This window comes from Lepidochelys olivacea, assembly GCF_965140295.1.
Source record: "Lepidochelys olivacea isolate rLepOli2 genome assembly, chromosome: 3".
NCBI classification, from domain to species: Eukaryota; Metazoa; Chordata; order Testudines; family Cheloniidae; genus Lepidochelys; species Lepidochelys olivacea.
Window position 1 is genome coordinate 45,785,195 of NC_140413.1, and position 19,465 is coordinate 45,804,659.

Genomic DNA, 19,465 nt, shown 5'->3' on the forward strand with positions numbered 1-19,465 from the left:
ACTGCAAACAAACATGTGGTGTTAGTATTGACCATCAGGATTGCAGTTGTGCACAGAGGCCTCAGCTCTGTTGTGCTATGCCCCGTACAAACATATAACAAAGATGAGTTTAAGGGTTTGCAGGATGAATTACCCAATTGTACCAGATACCAGTAAAAATGAACAAGATGATAAGTTGCTGCCCTGACAGACGTTAAAAAGCCTTTGCTCAGCACAGAATGCTGCTTTTCATTCTTAGGTGCTGCTAAGTTATTTCAGTATTGGTCTCTTGTCCTGTATCACACTGGAGGAATAAAAATACTGGCTTCTCAGTGCCAAATCCTCTAGAATCCTGAGATATTCCACTAAAGAACACTAAACTTTCTAAACTACTACATGCCACAAGGGGCCACAGCAACACCTCCAGCAATATTGTTAACCTGTCCAACTATACCCTCAGCCCAGCAGAAGCAGCTGTCCTATCTCAGGGCTTCTCCTTCTGCCCCTCCACCCCCACAAACATGATACAGTTCTGTGGTGACCTAGAATCCTATTTTCGACGTCTCCGACTCAAGGAATATTTCCAACATACCTCTGAACAACATACTAATCCACAGAGACCTCCCTACCAACACTACAAAAAGAAGGATTCTAGGTGGACTCCTCCTGAAGGTCGAAACAGCAGACTGGACTTTTACATAGAGTGCTTCCGCCGACATGCACGGGCTGAAATTGTGGAAAAGCAGCATCACTTGCCCCATAACCTCAGCCGTGCGGAACACAATGCCATCCACAGCCTCAGAAACAACTCTGACATCATAATCAAAAAGGCTGACAAAGGAGGTGATGTTGTCATCATGAATAGGTCGGAATATGAACAAGAGGCTGCTCGGAAGCTCTCCAACACCACTTTCTACAAGCCATTACCCTCTGATCCCACTGAGAGTTACCAAAAGAAACTACAGCACTTGCTCAAGAAACTCCCTGAAAAAGCACAAGATCAAATCCGCACAGACACACCCCTGGAACCCCGACCTGGGATATTCTATCTACTACCCAAGATCCATAAACCTGGAAATCCTGGGCGCCCCATCATCTCAGGCATTGGCACCCTGACAGCAGGATTCTCTGGCTATGTAGACTCCCTCCTCAGGCCCTACGCTACCAGCACTCCCAGCTACCTTTGAGACACCACTGACTTCCTGAGGAAACTACAGTCCATCGGTGATCTTCCTGATAACACCATCCTGGCCACTATGGATGTAGAAGCCCTCTACACCAACATTCCACACAAAGATGGACTTCAAGCCGTCAAGAACACTATCCCCGATAATGTCACGGCTAACCTGGTGGCTGAACTTTGTGACTTTGTCCTTACCCATAACTATTTTACATTTGGGGACAATGTATACCTTCAGATCAGCGGCACTGCTATGGGTACCTGCATGGCCCCACAGTATGCCAACATTTTTATGGCTGACTTAGAACAATGCTTCCTCAACTCTTGTCCCCTAACGCCCCTACTCTACTTGCGCTATATTGATGACATCTTCATCATCTGGACCCATGGAAAAGAAGCCCTTGAGGAATTCCACCATGATTTCAACAATTTCCATCCCACCATCAACCTCAGCCTGGTCCAGTCCACACAAGAGATCCACTTGCTGGACACTACAGTGCTAATAAACGATGGTCACATAAACACCACCCTATACCGGAAAACAACTGACCGCTATTCCTACCTACATGCCTCCAGCTTTCACCCTGACTACACTACACGATCCATCGTCTACAGCCAAGCTCTGCGATACAACCGCATTTGCTCCAACCCCTCAGACAGAGGCAAACACCTACAAAAGCTCTGTCAAGCATTCTTACAACTACAATACCCACCTGCAGAAGTGAAGAAACAGATTGATAGAGCCAGAAGATTTCCCAGAAGTCTCCTACTACAGGACAGCCCTAATAAAGAAAATAACAGAACGCCACTAGCCGTCACCTTCAGCCCCCAACTAAAACCCCTCCAACGCATTATTAAGGATCTACAACCTATCGTGAAGGATGACCCAACACTCACACAAACCTTGGGAGACAGGCCAGTCCTTGCCTACAGACAGCCCCCCAACCTGAAGCAAATACTCACCAACAACCACATACCACACAACAGAACCACTAACCCAGGAACCTATCCTTGCAACAAAACCCGTTGCCAACTGTGCCCACATATCTATTCAGGGGACACCATCCCAGGGCCTAATAACATCAGCCACACTATCAGAGGCTCGTTCACCTGCACATCCACCAATGTGATATATGCCATCATGTGCCAGCAATGCCCCTCTGCCATGTACATTGGTCAAACTTGACAGTCTCTACGTAAAAGAATAAATGGACACAAATCAGATGTCAAGAATTATAACATTCATAAACTAGTCAGGAAACACTTCAATCTCTCTGGTCACGCGATTACAGACATGAAAGTTGTGATATTACAACAAAAAAGCTTCAAATCCAGACTCCAGTGAGAAACTGTTGAATTGGAATTCAGATTGCAAATTTGATACAATTAACTTAGGCTTGAATAGAGACTGGAAGTGACTAAGTCATTATGCAAGGTAACGTATTTCCCCTTGTTTTTTCCTACCCCCTCCCCCCGACGTTCTTGTTAAACCCTGAATTTGTGCTGGAAATGGCCCACCTTGATTATCATACACATTGTAAGGAGAGTGGTCACTTTAGATAAGCTATTACCAGCAGGAGAGTGGCTTTGTGTGTGTGTGTGTGGGGGGGGGGGGGGTTAGAAAACCTGGATTTGTGCAGGAAATGGCCCAACTTGATTATCATACACATTGTAAGGAGAGTGATCACTTTAGATAAGCTATTAGCAGCAGGAGAGTGGGGTGGGAGGAGGTATTTTTTCATGCTTTGTGTGTATATAAAAAGATCTTCTACGCTTTCCACAGTATGCATCCGATGAAGCGAGCTGTAGCTCATGAAAGCTTATGCGCAAATAAATTGGTTAGTCTCTAAGGTGCCACAAGTACTCCTTTTCTTTTTGCAAATACAGACTAACAGGGCTGTTACTCTGAAACCTGAGATATTCAAACGCTGAGGAATGTAACAGCCAATTGTATGTTTCATTCAATTGTTGCTTCTGGCTGCTTGATTAACTGTTTGCAGGAGATGGAAAAACTCTGACTCTCCCATTCATGTTGAAGGGGTACAATAAGGTTAGAACTTTGCAACACTTTACAAATCTACACAGCTATAAAATTCATAGTTTGTTTGTGGGTGGTGGTGGTGGTAGGGGGTTGGATTATTTTTGCAAGACACAAGAAATCATCTGATACCTCTTTGTTCTACTTTTCTGCTTTTTTAAATTCCCCTTTTAATTTCTTCCTCATTGTCTCTCTTCTTCCTTTGTCATCTAAATTCTTTTGTAATATTAAAATTAAGCACTAACTCCTGTAACTGATTATGTAAAAAAGAAAACCCTTTTGTGGTATATTGTGCCAGACTTCTTTGTGAAGACAAAGCCTTTTGAATTGTATTTTAAGATGAGGCTGTTTGAATCTGCACATCACACGATTCTACAGCGATAAAGCTATATTTTTTAAATGTACAAATGAAATCCTGCTAAGATCTTGTGCAAGGATTGGAAAAACTGGCTCACAAAATAAAAATGAGATTTTGCACAGAAAACTTTGAAAATCAAATTCACTCATAGGCCATAAATTAAAGAGATAGTATTAGCAATTACATTTTGATCTATTTCTGAACATGTCAGAAAGTGTGTGAATCCAAAGATTGTCAAAGTAATTCCACTTGCATATTAAAAAATCCAATCTCCATCACTTTTGGTATATTCTCTGAAAATTTCTTCTCTCCCATCTGTATTCCACTTAATTTCTCTCTCTCCCTTTGCAATTATTCTGAATTTCCAACTGTGCTATTTCACTCCTAAAGCATTTTAAGATACTCCTTGCATAAGATGTGCTCTACAAAGCAGGGGCTCACTGCTGAAAACACTTTCATGCACAATCTCATTACAAGGCCCAGAACCCTGTCCCCAACCCCTTTTCCCACCTGCTCACACACAATATTCCAGGTTCAGAAACCTCCTTCATGACTCCTTGTTGCTTGTTACTGGACCTGGAGAAGCAGGGGCAGAAAGCTGAGAGCATGACATAGAGCCTTCCATAAATCAGTATTAGTATTCCCTGCTTTGTGCTTTTCCCTTGTCAGCAGTCTATGCGCTGCAGAAGCAGAAAACCCCGGTGCGGGGTATACTCAGTGATGAGCTGCCAAAATCTTAACAATGGGTTCCCTCTTCACCCACGTGGGGTCGTTGCCCACCCTCGCCCCCTGGGACTCCTGCCCCATCCAACCCCCCCACATTCCTTGATGCCCCCCCAGGACCCCTGCCCCATCCACCCCCCTTCCCTGTTGCCTGACTGCCCCCAGAACCGGGCAGGAGGGTCTCATGAGCCACCATAGTGGGTGCCCACCCCACCCCTAAGAGCCAGAGGCACCTGATGGGGGGCGTGGTGAGGAGTCCCAGAGGTGCTTACCTGGGGCAGCTCCCAGGAAGCATCCGGCAGGTCCCTCTGGCTCCTGGGGGTGGGGGAGCGTAGCTAGGGGGGGAGAAGGGGAGCGAGCACTCCCCCCACTGATCACATCAAAAGTGGTGCCTTAGGAGCCGACTCCTTGGGTGCGCCGGGGCTGGAGCACCCATAGGGAATATTGGTGGGTGCAGAGCACCCACCAGCAGTTTCCCTCCCCGCCCTGCACCCGGCCCCAGCTCACCTTCGCTCCGCCTCCACCTCCTCCCCTGAACGCACCGCTCCACTCTGCTTCTCCGTGCCCCCCTCCGCCAGCTTTCCGCAAATCAGCTGTTTGGCGGGAAGCCAGGGAGGGCTGAGAAGCAGGCCGCGGCTTCTTGCTCAGGCCGAGGGAGGCGGAGGTGAGCTAGGGCGGGGAGCAGTTCCCCTGCATGCCCCCCCCCCCGGGTTACCTGCTGCAGCACGGGCAGCCCTCCTCAAGCGTCTCCCCCCGCCCCTGGCCCCAGCTCACCTCCGCCTCCCTGGGCCTGAGTGGGAAGCCGCCGCCTGCTTCTCAGCCCACCCTGGCTTCCCGCCCAAACAGCTGATTCGCGGGAAGCCTGGGGGGAAGAGAAGCAGAGCGGGGAGGAACATTCGGGGAGGAGGCGGAGCGGAGGTGAGCTGGGGCCGGGGGAGGGAGCTGCCAGTGTGTGCTCTGCACCCACCAAATTTTCCCCTTGGGTGCTCCAGGGCTGGAGCACCCATGGAGTCCACGCCTAAGGCACCACTTTTGGCCGGTCAAATTTAGAAGCCCTTTTAGAACCAGTTGTCCCTCGTGGAACAACCGGTTCTAAAAGGGCTTCTAAATTTAACAACCGGTTCTAGTGAACTGGCTCCAGCTCACCACTGGGTATACTGCAAGCCTGCCAGGCTGGAACAGTTTCAGTCCCATTGGGAATCCTGCAGTGGTAGTAGGTGGTACTGCACCCTGAGTTGCATCAGTCCCAGTGGAGCTCACTTACCAGATTGCCAGCTCAGGTGATTTTATCATGAGTCTCATGATATTTGGTATTTGTCTTAAAGCCTCAGCTCCTGCAGTCAGGTGATTATGTGAGAGTCTCAGCTTTCATTTACAAAATCCAAGAAAGCAGAAAACAAACCAAGACCCCCCTCTCCAACCAAACCAACTGAATCAACCAACCAATGGTAAGTTTCTAGTCCTCATGGCTGTAGAAAAAAAGCTTGAGAAGATGAACCCATGCCAGGATGGCCTGCTGTGCTGTAGAAGTATTCACCTGGGACGGGGGTGGGGCTCTTCCTCTGCTGCCCTCCCTCTGAGGTTCTGCCGGTTAGGGACAGCATTAATTCCACTGAGGACTCCACAGAAGTGTCAGGAGATGGACTAAATCAGAGCATCCCACACTACCTACATTTGGGGCTACCCTGGCCTGGGTGAAGGCCGCTACTTTGCACTGCCACAACCTCTTCCCCCATCCTTGGATTATGTGTCCCCAGAAGGCACTACACCCTGGTCAATGCTTTCAGAAGCTGCACTTGTGCCAAACTTAGCTCCCTTCCCCAGAGGAAGGAGATGAATGAGGTTGTGTCACAAAGAGCCAGGTGACTAAGAGCAGGCCTGCTTGGAAAATTAGACCAGCCTCTTAGTTGTTAGTTCAGAAATGGGGAGCCTGGAGTCAGGAGAGCCCTGCACGAAGAAGCATCCCCTGGGGTAGAACAGAGCCATGGTGGGCTGAGGAGGCCTGCCAGCACTGAAGCACAGCAAGGGGGGGAGGCTGAGAGTACCTTGTTTCAAGAGAGAAGAAGTTTGAGCCAGGCTAGGAAAGACCAGAGGGAAAGCAATTCAGTGTAGATATCACCTCTGCTGAAGCCAGGGATTCTCCCATCAGTGTAGGTAATATACCTCCCTGAGAGACGATACCTGGATCAGTGGAAGAATTCTTCTATTGACCTAGCGCTGTTACATGGCTTAACTATGCTGCTCAGGAGTGTCAGTTTTTCATATCCCTGACTGAAGGAGTTAAAGCAACATAATTTTCTAGTGGAGACCAAGCCTAAGACTAAGGTAGAACACTTCTGTTTTGTGTTTGTTTGGACTTTGATACTCCAGGAGGGGTGTACTTTTGTGAATAGGCCTGGTCTACATTAGAAAATTAAGTCAACTTAACTATGTTGTTCATGGGTGTGAAAAATTCACACCCCTGAGCAGTGTAGTTAAGACAACTTAACCCCCAGTGTAAACAGCGCTGATGGAAGAATTCTTCCCTTGACCTAGCTACCGTCTCTCAGGGAGGTGGGTTGCAGGGTGCAGAACTCCTCCTCTTGACGTAGGTAGTGTCTACACCAAAACACTACAACAGTGCAGCTGTTCTGCTGTAGCATTTTAAGTGTAGACAACCCCTTCCTTCAACAACTGAACTATGCTGAAGGCCATAAGAATCTTTGAGGATTAGAAGAAACTGAGGCAGGGTGACTGCAGTGCCACACCGTGCCAGGGGTGGTCATACTCTGCGACTGTACCCTGCAACCACTGTAAAGGAAAGATGTTTCTGGCCCATTATTGTTTAATAGGTTCTTCTATAAATAAATTCAAAACAGTGTGTGTAGTGTATACCATACTAGAAAGTTACAAGTCAATGTCTTTAAGGGGTCATAACTCAGTGGGAGTTTCTTTTCTGCTCCAGAGTTGAGGTTTTAACACCTATTTGCATCTAGATATAAGCTTATTATTAATTATTATTATTATTTATATTCTGATAGTGGCAACAGTGTGACAGCTTCCTTCCAAATGGAGAGGAAGATGCAGACACTGTCTTAAATAATCTTTTGTTTTCATATTTTATCAAGGACTTGACAGTCATTAAATAAACCACTGAAACCGCAAGAGTAATTAGATACTATTTTCTGTCACTGGAATGTCATTGCTTTTAATTATGGTAGCACTGATCATCTAAATTGGCCTGTTCTGTAGATTTTGATGACTTCTCTAAGTGGAACCTGGCATTTAATCTTTTTTGAAAATTGCCATCACTGTTGCCACATATTGGTCATCAGGTGGGGGCTTCCTCTGGCTTCCAGGCTGTAGGAATTTCTTAATTGTAGGTATGTTGCTTATTCTTGCTTTAAAAGCCTGAAATGAGAAACAACAGAAGCCTTAAGAGTAAGAAAACAACATCCAACTACTTCATAAATAAAAACTTCACAAATTAGTTTTGAAGAAACAGAGCTCATTACATGAGTAGCAGAGCTTAAATCACCTTAATTCCACAGACTTCTATTGTTATTATTACTTAACATTTATATCATGGTAACACTTATAGGCCAACCAGATCAAGACCCCATTGTGCTTGGTGCTGTACAAACCTACAGAAAATTATTGTTCATGCTCCAAAGAGCTACTGTTGATTTACACAGTTTTAATGAGATCAGAATCAGCCCAGGAACTCCTGTTAAATAAGCAACTTGAAGTCTTTGTTCTGCACAATTCTATAGCTGCTGGTTGAGCTTTAGTAACAGAATTACCTGTAACACAGGGAACTTGGAAAGCACAGTGGGCTCTTTCTCCTCTACCATTAAAATGGCTTCAAGCAGCTGTACATCTGCCCAGCTGAATCGGTTGCCAACAAGAAACTCTTGCCCGTGTTGTTTCAAAACCTACAGAATACAAGGGAACACAGATGTTATGGATATGAAAGAGATATATACACTGGATAAATACTGGCAACTGAGCTCATTGTTATACTTTCAAAGTATAGCAAGGTCATGGGCTTTGTAACAATCTTCTATGAAGCATCTGTGTGGGATTTTCAAAAGCACTTACGTGATTCATTGGCATCTGTGCTCCTCAATCGCTCAAGTGCTTTGGCAAATCCCACTCTCTGAATACAAAACCCTAGTATTAATAGCTGCAATAGAAAAAGTCTGAATTCTTGTACCTAGACGAGTATTTCCAGGTCACAGTAGAACCGTTCCACCCCTAGTCCAACAGCCTCTGTGCTTTTGAGGAGGACGAAAGTCTCAGGGAAGGAGAACATCAAGCTGTAGTGAGGGAAATGATCCCATAGTTGGGGTCTTTCTTCCAGATAATGTCATTGTGTTCTCTCACAATGAGGATACCCCTCTGTGGGAGGGGACCCCAGTTATTAGGAAGAAACAGGTAATAGTAATGTGGGACTTGATTATCTTAAATATAGATATTTGGGTTTGTGATGAACGGGAGAACTGCATGGTGAATTACAAAGGTTGCAGACATCTCAAGACATCTAGATAGACTTACGTGCAGTGCTGGAGAGGAGATGGTGGTTGTGGTACATGTAGGTACCAGTGACAGAGAAAGAAAGAAAAAAGGCCCGGAGGCCAAATTTAGGCTGCTAGATAAGAGATTAAAGTCTAGGATGTCCATGGTAGCATTATCTGAAATGCTCCAGTTCTACATACAGGGTCAGTTAGACAGGCAGAACTGCAGTGTCTCAAAGCATGTATGAGACAAAGGTGTTCAGATGAGGGACTTAGGTTTATTGGGATGTGGGGGACCTTTTGGGAAAGGAGGAGCCTATATAGGAAGGATGGGCTCCACCTAAACCAAAATGGAAACAGATTGCTGGCATGTAAAATTAAAAAGGTTATTGAGGAGCTTTAAACTAAGGGCTGAGGGAAAGCCAACAGGTGTGGAGGAACACGTAGTTCAGGCAGAGACATACCTTAGGGGAGGATTTATTAAAGGAGTTATTCTATAGCCTAATAAAGAGGAGAGGACAGAAACTGATAAAGTGCAGGTAGGAACTGAAGAAAAACAGTCAAATGAAAAAGAGTCCCATTCAACTACATTGCATGAAGACAGACAACTAAATATTGACAAATTTTATAAGAGCTCATGTGCAAATGCTGTAATGTAAATATTAAGATGGGTGAACTTGAGTGCCTGGTATTCAGTGAGCATATTGATATAATAGGCATCACAGAAACTTTGTGGAATGATGATAATCAATGGGACTTGGTAATATCAGGGAATGACAGAATAGGTCATGCTGGTGTGGGAGTGGCACCATATGTGAAAGAAAGTAGAGAGTAAAATATAGTAAAAATCTTAAATGACTCACACTGTACCATAGAATCTCTATGGATAGAAATTCCATGCTTGAATAATAAGACTATGGCAGTAGGAATATACTACTACTAGAGAGTCTACAAAAAAAAAACCTAAACAATAAGGAGGGATTTCAACTACCCGCATATGACAGGGTACATGTCACCTCAAGACGGGATGCAGAAAAATTTCTAGACTCCGTTAATGACTGCTTCTTATAGCAGCTACTCCTGCGACCCACAAGGGGAAAGGCAATTCCTGATTTAGTCCTAAGTGGCACACAGGATCTAGTTAAAGAGGTGAACATTGCTGAACCACTAAGTAATAGTGACCATAAAGTAATTACATTTAACATCCTTGGGGACTCAGCATGCTCAGTAACACTGGTGAAGCTGGCTGCCCTCACTCTGCCCTCCAACTATTGGCAGGCATGGGTTGTCTCTGCCAATTTTTTTAAAAGGCTCCAGAGGCGATCCTGGCAATTACTGGCTGGTACACCTAAATTCAACACCAGGAAAACTGCTTGAAACTATAGTAAAGAACCGAATAATCAGACTCAGATTAATACGATTTGGTGGGGAAGAGTCAACGTGGCTTTTGTAAAGGAAAATCAACACCTCACCAATCTATTAGAATTCTTTGAGAGCGTCAACAAATATGTGGACAAGGATGATCCCATGGATATAGTACACTTGGGCTTTCAGAAAACCTTTGACAAGGTCCCTCACCAAAGGCTCTTAAGCAAAGTAAACCATCATAGGACAAGGAGAAAGGTCCTTTCATGGATCAGTAACTGGTTAAAAGATAGGCAACAAAGAGTAGGAATACATGGTCAGTTTTCACAGTTGGGAGAGGTAAATAATGGGGTTCCCCAAGCATCTGTACTGGGACCTGAGCTGTTCAACATATTCATAAATGATCTGGAAAAAAGGGGTAAACAGTGAGGTGGCAAAGTTTGCAAACAATACAAAATTACTCAAGATCGTTAAGTCCAGAGCTGACAGCAGAATGTTACAAAGGGATCTCACAAAACTGGGCGACTGGATGAAAAAATAGCAGATGAAATTCAAGGTTGATAAATACTAAGTAATGCACATTGGAAAACATAATCGCAAATATACATGCAAAATGATGGGGTCCAAATTAGCTGTTACCACTCAAGAAAGATGTTGGTGTCATTGTGGACAGTTCTCTGAAAACATCTGCCCAATGTGTAGTAGCAGTCAAAAAAATCTAACAGAATGTTAGGAACCTTAAGAAAAGAGATAGATAATAAGACAGAAAATATCATAATGCCACTACATAAATCCACAGTAAACCCACACCTTGAATATTGTGTGTAGTTCTGGTCATCCCATCTCACAAAAGATAACTTAGAATTAAAAAAAAGTACAGAGAATGGCAACAAACATTATTAGGGGTATGGAACAGCTTCCATACAAGGAAACTCCCTTCCCATATATATCTATTGTCTCTTACTGTAGGTGATCAGGGGTGCAGTTTTAAAGTAACACACTGGGATTTATCTGTGCAATTCCCATTAACTTTAATTGCAGCTGAGAGATTACAAATCATTCTGAACACTGAGCACTTGTAAGGACAGGTCTACTCCTTTTTCAGACGTCTATCTAAAATAGGGGGTGTGGTCATTCGATTCCTTTTGTTCAGTTTGGCAACAGAATATTGTTCATTGCAAACACAGGCATTCGTTCTACTGCCTCCATTGTATGTCTTCATTCAATGATATGTAATGGAATGACTATAAATTGTTGCCTCACTACCACTTACTTTTTCATAGACTGGGAAGTATCTGGTTGTGGCCCTCTCGATGATTAAGGCAAGATTCCTCTCCTGAGGTGGAGTGAAAACAAAGGTAATGATCATTCCCATGAGATCAGCTGTTCCTTCCACATACATGTCAATGCTGGAGGGGGGGGAGAGAAAAAAGCATGTTCAAATTCTTTCAGGTTTTTCTTGCAAATTAGTAAAAGCAATTTTTGTATGATCCGTTACTGTTTGTATAATCGGCTTTTGTTTTATACGATAGCACTGTTAACATTTCACTGTTGCATTCATGCCTTGCTCCCTTTTTAATGACAATGCAGAATGCAAGCAAAGTTTTTCTGGTGACTGGTTCTTCTGGTTCATTTATTTTTGCTCTTAAAATAAACCTATTGCTTATCAAAGATTCTAGGTTGAACAGCCCTGGAAGCTCAAGTCCTTTTCAGCCACAAAACCAGTGTTGTTATGTAATGGCAGCAAAACCATTTTAGTACTGTATTACAGAACAAGTTATGACTGCTCTGCCTGTATTAAAGATGTTTCACCCACAGGAAAACTGCAGATACTTGGAATTCTTTACTATTGGTGTTGCAATCCCAATTTGCTCAGCAAAATACAATACAAAACAAAAACAATAAACTACAACACTAAGGGTCCGATCCTGTTCAGACCCATTTCAGAAACAATGGTTAAAACCTTAGTGCATAACAGCTTTTTCTCACCATTTCATACTCAACTTATCATACTACAGAAGTATTAACTGGTATAATATAGACCAGTGGTTCCCAAACTTGTTCTGCTGCTTGTGGAAGGAAAGCCCCTGGTGGGCCAGCTGGTTTGTTTACCTGCCGCGTCTGCAGGTTCGGCCGATCGCGGCTCCCAGTGGCCGTGGTTCGCTGCTCCAGGCCAATGGGGGCTGCAGGAAGCGGCGCGGGCCGAGGGACATACTGGCCGCTGCTTCCAGCAGCTCCCATTGGCCTGGAGCAGCAAACCACGGCCACTGGGAGCCGCGATCGGCCGAACCTGTGGACGCGGCAGGTAAACAAACCGGCTGGCCCAACAGGGGCTTTCCCTCCACAAGCGGCGGAACAAGTTTGGGAACCACTGCTATAGATATTCATTGTAGTTTATTAAGCAAAAAGGGGTGTTACAGTACAATGCTCTCTCTTTCAGATCCTTCCCGTAGAGGTTGTACTTGGCAGCTATGTAGCTGAGAATGGCTCTGGTCTGCACCATCTTCATCCCATCAATTTCCACCAATGGTACTTGGTCAAACAGCAGGGCTCCATCTTTCGAAAGGAAAATACAAGAAGTATAATGAACAGGAGTATTTGTGGCACCTTAGAGACTAACAAATGTATTTGAGCATTAGCTTTCGTGGGCTACAGCCCACTTCATCAGATGCATAGAATAGAACATATAATAAGAAGATATAGATATATATAGATATATATATACGCATACAGAGAACATGAACTTTTTCCTTTTCCTACTCCCTTCCTTTCTCCCTGCCCCTAATCCTCAATAAAAGAGCTGCAGTACATGTTCTGTGCACCACACTTTAGGAGAGATGTGGACAAATTGAAGAAAGTCCAGAGGAGAGCAACAAAAAATGATCAAAGGTTTAGAAAACCTGACCTATAAGGAAAGTTTAAAAAAAATAAATTGGCATGTTAAGTCTTGTGAAAAGAAGACTGAGTGGGGAGCTGATAACAACCTTCCCATGTGTTATAAAGATGACCGTGATCAATTATTCTGCGCAAGGGAGATTAGGTTAAATGTTAGGAAAAAGTTTCTAATTATAAAGGTCTTTAAGCTCTGAAATAGGCGTCCAAGAGAGGCTGTGGAATCTTTGTCATTCCACGTTTTTAAGTACAGTACAGGTTAGACAAGCACCTGTTAAGGATGGTCTAGGTTTACTTGGCCCTGCCTCAGCGCAGAGCCTGGGCTAGATGACCTCTTGAGGTCCCTTCCAGCCCTACATTTCTATGATTCTATATAGCTAACAAAGATGGACCAATTCTTCATCAGATTCATCTGCTTGTATGTTGTCTCTCCAATCCACTACTCTTCATTTGTTTGTGTATTTAGATTGTAAGCCTCTGAAGGCACGGATGACTTCCTTTATGTTTGTACAACACCCAGCACAATGGGCTCCCTACCTGAATTAGGGCCTTTGGGTGCTCCCATAATATAGAGATTTAATAAAAATAAACAGGGGCATGATCCTGGGAGATGCTGAGCTCCCTCAACATCGACTGGCTCCAATGGAAGTTTGGATGATTAGCACCTTGCAGGCATTACTTGGCACCAGACAGGATTGGGTGGTCAAGGTTAGTGATTTATTAATTTAATACATGATGTAAACGGAATTAAATGTGTCCACACAGCGGTTTACACTGGTTTAACTAAACTCATATAAAACCAATTTTAGCTAAATTGGTGCCACTTTGGGTGTAGAAAAGCCCCAGTCTGCAGTCTTACCTTTTATTAACTTTTGATACTGTTCTCTTGTTTCCAAAAATTCTTCTTCAAACTGCAAAAGGAAAGATGAAATAGATTAGTTACATTGTTATATTTCAGGCATCTTCTTTTAGGAAGCAACCCTGTCACAACAATGAGCCAAAAGGCAGAGTCATACACCAGCATAACAAAATAAATCATGGCTAATCCTGAATCAGTCCAAACAAGAGCACCCCTTTCAGTCCCTCAGGAGCAACTGGATTTCTTCATAAATTATGGACTAACCTCCACCCCAGCTGCTGCCAACAGCCACCGTATTGATTCCATGCGTCCTCTTCCATTGGGGTAGGTAAGTTTGGGTTTCCCAGACATGCTTCCTTGCTTCTGCTTCCCTGACAAATATCAAGCAAAGGAAAATGTTTCTGAACAAAAATGAGTTTTTGCTACAATGGAATGTTTACAGCACAATGAGGATTCAGGCCTCTGCTGCTGCACTGAACACTTTACTTAGGATATGTCTATACTACAAGTCCTACAGCTGCAGTAGTATAGCTATGCTGCAGTAGCGTGTACACTTAGCCCTGGTCTACACTACAAGTTTAGGTCGAATTTAGCAGCGTTAGATCAATTTAACCCTGCACCCGTCCACACGATGAAGCCATTTTTGTCGACTTAAAGGGCTCTTAAAATCGATTTCTGTACCCCTCCCCGACGAGGGGATTAGTGCTGAAATCGACATCGCCGGGTAGAATTTGGGGGTAGCGTGGACGCAATTCGATGGTATTGGCCTCCGGGAGCTATCCCAGAGTGCTCCATTGTGACCGCTCTGGACAGCACTCTCAACTCGGATGCACTGGCCAGGTAGACAGGAAAAGGCCCGTGAACTTTTGAATTTCATTTCCTGTTTGGCCAGTGTGGCAAGCTGATCAGCATAGGTGACCATGCAGAGCTCATCAGCACAGGTGACCATAGAGTCCCAGATTCACAAAAGAGCTCCAGCATGGACCAAACAGGAGGTACTGGATCTGATCACTGTATGGGGAGACGAATCCGTGCTATCAGAACTCCATTCCAAAAGACGAAATGCCAAAATATTTGAAAAAAAATCTCCAAGGGCATGAAGGACAGAAGCTATCATAGGGACCCACAGCAGTGCCGCGTGAAACTTGAGCTCAGGCAAGCCTACCAAAAAACCCAAGTGCCGCTTTGGGTCAGACCCCCAGACATGCTGCTTCTATGATGAGCTGCATGCAGTTCTAGGGGGTGCCCCTACAACCACCCCATCCATGTACGTGGACTCCTGCAAGGGAGTCTCACGCAACAGGGATGAGGATTTTGGGGATGAAGAAGATGAGGAGGAGGAGGAGGTTGAAGATAGCACACAGCAGGCAAGCGGAGAAAGCGTTCTCCCCGACAGCCAGGAACTATTTATCACCCTGGAGACAGTACCCTCCCAACCCGGGCTCCCGGACCTTGAAGGCAGAGAAGGCACCTCTGGTGAGTGTACCTTTGTAAATATAATACATGCTTTAAAAGCAAGCGTGTTTAATGATTACTTTGCCCTGCAAACTTGGGATGATTTTGTGGCCAGTACAGCTACTGGAAAAGTCTGTTAACATGTCTGGGGATGGAGCAGAAATCCTCTAGGGACATCTCCACGAAGCTGGCCTAGAGGTACTCCCAAAGCCTTTGTAAAAGGTTGCTGGGGAGGGCAGCCTTATTGCATCCTCCATGGTAGGACACTTTACCACACCAGGCCAGTAGCACATAGTCTGGAATCATTGCATAAGAAAACATGGCAGCGTATGGTCCCAGTGTTTGCTGGCATTCAAGCAACATCCGTTCTTTATCTCTCTGTGTTATCCTCAGGAGAGTGATATCATTCATGGTTACCTGGTTGAAATAGGGGAATTTTATTAAGGGGACATTCAGAGGTGGCCGTTCCTGCTGGGCTGTTTGCCTGTGGCTGAAAAGAAATCATCCCTGCTGTTAGCCATGTGGTGTGGGGAGGGGTGAAACAATCGTCCCAGAGAATTGGGTGTGAGGGGGGGTTTACTTGGGTTTGTGCTGCAGCCCCTCCTTTTAAATGGCCAACCGAAAGGGTGCTTGGTATGGGAAATGAGGGCGCTGCTGTTTGAAACCATTCCCACGTTATGAAGGTTAAAGAAGCCAAAACACTGTGGCTTTCCATGGTTGCCTGCAAGCTGAAGTCTGTTGCCCGGCCCTGCATGTGTGATCTCTCACACCAAACCGGCAGGCCCTCAATATAAGAGGCAAAATGTGACCTTATAAAGAAAGCACATGTTCTATGTAATGTTAACAGCTTGGTTCACCATGAAAGAGCCTACCCATTGTTCTCAAAAATGTGTCTTTTTAAATACTACTCTCCCTTTTTTCCCTCCCGCAGCTGCAAATGTTTCAACGCTCCCCCTATCATCTCCGTCCCAGAGGCTAGCGCAGATAAGAAGGCGAAAGAAAACGCACTTGCGATGAAATGTTCTCTGAGCTCATGCAGTCCTCCCACACTGAAAGAGCCCAGCAGAATGCGTGGAGCAAACAATGTCAGAGTCCAGGAAAGCACAAAATGAACACGAGGACAGGTGGCGGGACCAACAGGAGAGGTGGTGGGATCAAGAGGCGCTTAGTGAGGACACACAATCGACTGTATAAAATCGCTTCCTAAAAAAATCGACTTCTATAAATTTGACCTAATTTCGTAGTGTAGACATACCCTGACTAAAGTGACCATCGCTGTAGTATATCGACCCCCTCAAGAGGTGGTAACTAGGTTGACTGAAGAATTCTCAATGCTTACACCTTCTGGAATGGTTCCTCCAAGCTTGGTGGGCTTTCTGATGGGTTCCTGTTTGGAAACCTCTGCTCTGAAAAGCATAAGGCACTCTAGGACACAAACAGGGATAGAGAAAGTGGGGGCCTGAGCATGTTCGATGGTGTTCCTCTGAGGCCCATCCACTCACTCCTGTAGGATAGACCCTCAAAAACACCAACAGGGAAACAAAAAAAGCCTCATATATTTTTCCTCCCTGAGGATGTACATACTGTTTAAAGCGTGCTTGATCAAAACTTGACTTAGAAATCATGCAAATTGACAATCACCCTTTAAACAATTCTAAGAATCAAATCATTTAAGCTTTCTGTCTTGGTACGAAGACTATATTCACAGTAAACATAACGCAGAAATAATCACTTCCTCTTTATTAAAGCAAATAACTAATTGTGGCAGCTCATGGCATTTTATCCAGAAGAAAGATATTGTACAAATTTGTAGTTATTTGGATGTAAATAATGTTTAGTGCACGCTGTCAGTGTTTGCTGTCTGTACAGCTTGCAACACCCAATACTCCCTGATATGTTATCACACTTAATGAATACTTTTTACCCTTTATATTATGTCAACACACATTGCAACAACACACAATGTGCAGAAACTTATAGTAACTAAAGCTCTTCCATTAACTATGACAGCTAAAGATCTCATAAGTGCTTTTAAACCAAAATTATGGAATAAAGACTTTTCTATTCAGATCCCCTGTTGTAATCTAGTTTCTACATCAATTATGTGAAGTGCAGTCCTCACAAAGATTGTGCATTGTACACGTAAACAGAACAAATGGACTGAAAAGCTGTAGGTATTATTTAACATGGCCAACTAATAACAAATAATATGGCACTGAATATGACCGGAGTAATATCAAACCCAGATATCCAAATTCTGCTCTCTGTTACACCTTTGTAGATCCATAATAACTCCATCAACTTTAATCAACTGTATTTAAACTAGTGATATAGAAAGCAAAATGTACAGTCCACATTTTGGGTGGAAAGTTTCATGTGTGTTTTATTGTCAACTAAGATGAAAATGGTGCATGTGTCAGAACGCCACAGCCAGGAGTTGTGTGAGTTACACGTGGCAATGTACAAAATGATAGAAAATGTTTTAAATACTTTTGTCTAATCTCCACATTTCCCCTCAAGCAGTCTGTTTTCTATCATGAGCTCTAGGGGTGCATCCTTACTGGATTTTCTGGAGCAGCCACTTCACTATACAAGAATCAGGGAACAAAGTTAAGTCTTTCAAAAGCAACATTGCCTGCATTCAATATAAAGCAGCAGAAGTTTTTACTTTCATCCACCACTCAGGAGGGAGACAGGTTTTCACTATTCTTTGATCAGCCACTGTAGTTCAGAGCAGAGCACAGCATGCTGTATCAGCCAGTTTTCATGATCAGATCCATAGGAAATCGGCTCTAAGTTCCAGGCTTTCATTGCAATTCAGAACTTTACTCTTTCTCTTGGCTTTCTCTCTTTCTCCTGGCTGGGATGATTTAACGGGGAATTGGTCCTGCTTCGAGCAGGGGGTTGGACTAGATGACCTTCTGGGGTCCCTTCCAACCCTGATATTCTATGATTCTATGATTCTTGCTTTCTCCCTCCCCTCTCCTTTGGCTTTTTGCTCTCACTGTTTGCCCTCACTTTACAACATGCCTTATTCAAGACTGAATTAACTTTCTGGATTAATTTCCTATTTAAATGGTTCCTTTCTCCCTTCTTTTGTCCTCCTGTATAGCAATCAAACACCACTTGAACTGCCTTTGATGCAGGAGGCTAAATATTGTAAAGATTTTACATTAGCACCAACAACAGTAATGCTAAGGTGTTTGAAAGTAGCTTCATTGAACCAGCAGGTCAAACAGTTGAAAGTTAAACAAATTTCTTTTTATGTGAGTGAGTCTCAGTACTCACCTTCACGTCCTGACCCAGGCCGAGTTCTTCTCCTCCTTAACTGGGAACAGAAGTTGTCTCTTCAGGTTCTGAGAGTACGGAGCTTCTCCAAACTCCTCCCCTCATGGGTAGTCACACGCATACCTCATAGGAAAGAAAAGCTCCCCACTTCCTAAAGAGACCCCCACAAAAATAAAAGTTACAGTGCCATTTTAAAATGTGGCTGTACCTACTACTGTTATAAAATTACTATGAGTGAGAGAGAAAAATACCTTTCTCTCTGCTTTTCAGTTTGTTTTTTTGACTATACATAGAGTGCTGTCAGCTTCCTGGTTACATAACTACTCAGTATCTCCTGTTGTTTGGGTGGGTCTTTCACACAGCAGAGGAAAAACATTCAGAAAAACAGAGAATATATTACATTTGAATTGACTATAGTTCAAGTTGATGGTGATACTATTTAACAAATGAAACCAGTGTGTTCTGCCCCTAATCTGACTTTTCAGCCGTAGTTCAGGTTTGTCCTCTCACTGCTGCAATGTACAGGAAAGACACCTAAAATGTAGGACAACATGGGTCTGATTTTTAAAATCAGATTGCCAGAGCCTGACATTCACACATGCAGTTATCTGATTTGCATATGCATTCATGGTACTTGGACATGAAAAATAGATATGCAATTTCTGCCACAATTGGGCTTCATATTTGTAATTATTAATGCCGATTTTACAACTTTTAAGATGAGCCAGAGATGAGAAAAAATCAATTTGCCTGGGGTCCTACCCACAGTTTCCATACAATACAATTTTTTTGGCTTTGTTGCTTGCATTTAAGGTGAAATGGTCAAATCTGG

At 43.9% G+C, this 19,465-nt stretch overlaps 1 protein-coding gene across 2 annotated transcripts; it reads right to left on the bottom strand.

Moving 5' to 3' along the window:
* Positions 1-7,420: 7,420 nt before the first annotated feature.
* On the bottom strand, positions 7,421-18,815 carry LOC311518233 (glutathione S-transferase-like). Of its 2 annotated transcripts, none has more exons than XM_084623842.1 (7): positions 18,634-18,815; positions 14,155-14,256; positions 13,891-13,942; positions 12,563-12,695; positions 11,413-11,548; positions 8,061-8,192; positions 7,421-7,668 (listed from the first exon to the last, which is right to left on the bottom strand). In XM_084623842.1, exons 2-7 carry the CDS (start codon positions 14,239-14,241, stop codon positions 7,543-7,545), a joined length of 666 nt encoding a protein of 221 aa, XP_084479968.1. In that variant the 5' UTR covers positions 14,242-14,256; positions 18,634-18,815; the 3' UTR covers positions 7,421-7,542. The 2 variants fall into 2 exon arrangements, with proteins under 2 accessions (XP_084479968.1, XP_084479967.1); XM_084623841.1 differs by having other exon boundaries at positions 14,155-14,261; positions 18,634-18,797.
* Positions 18,816-19,465: the final 650 nt, after the last annotated feature.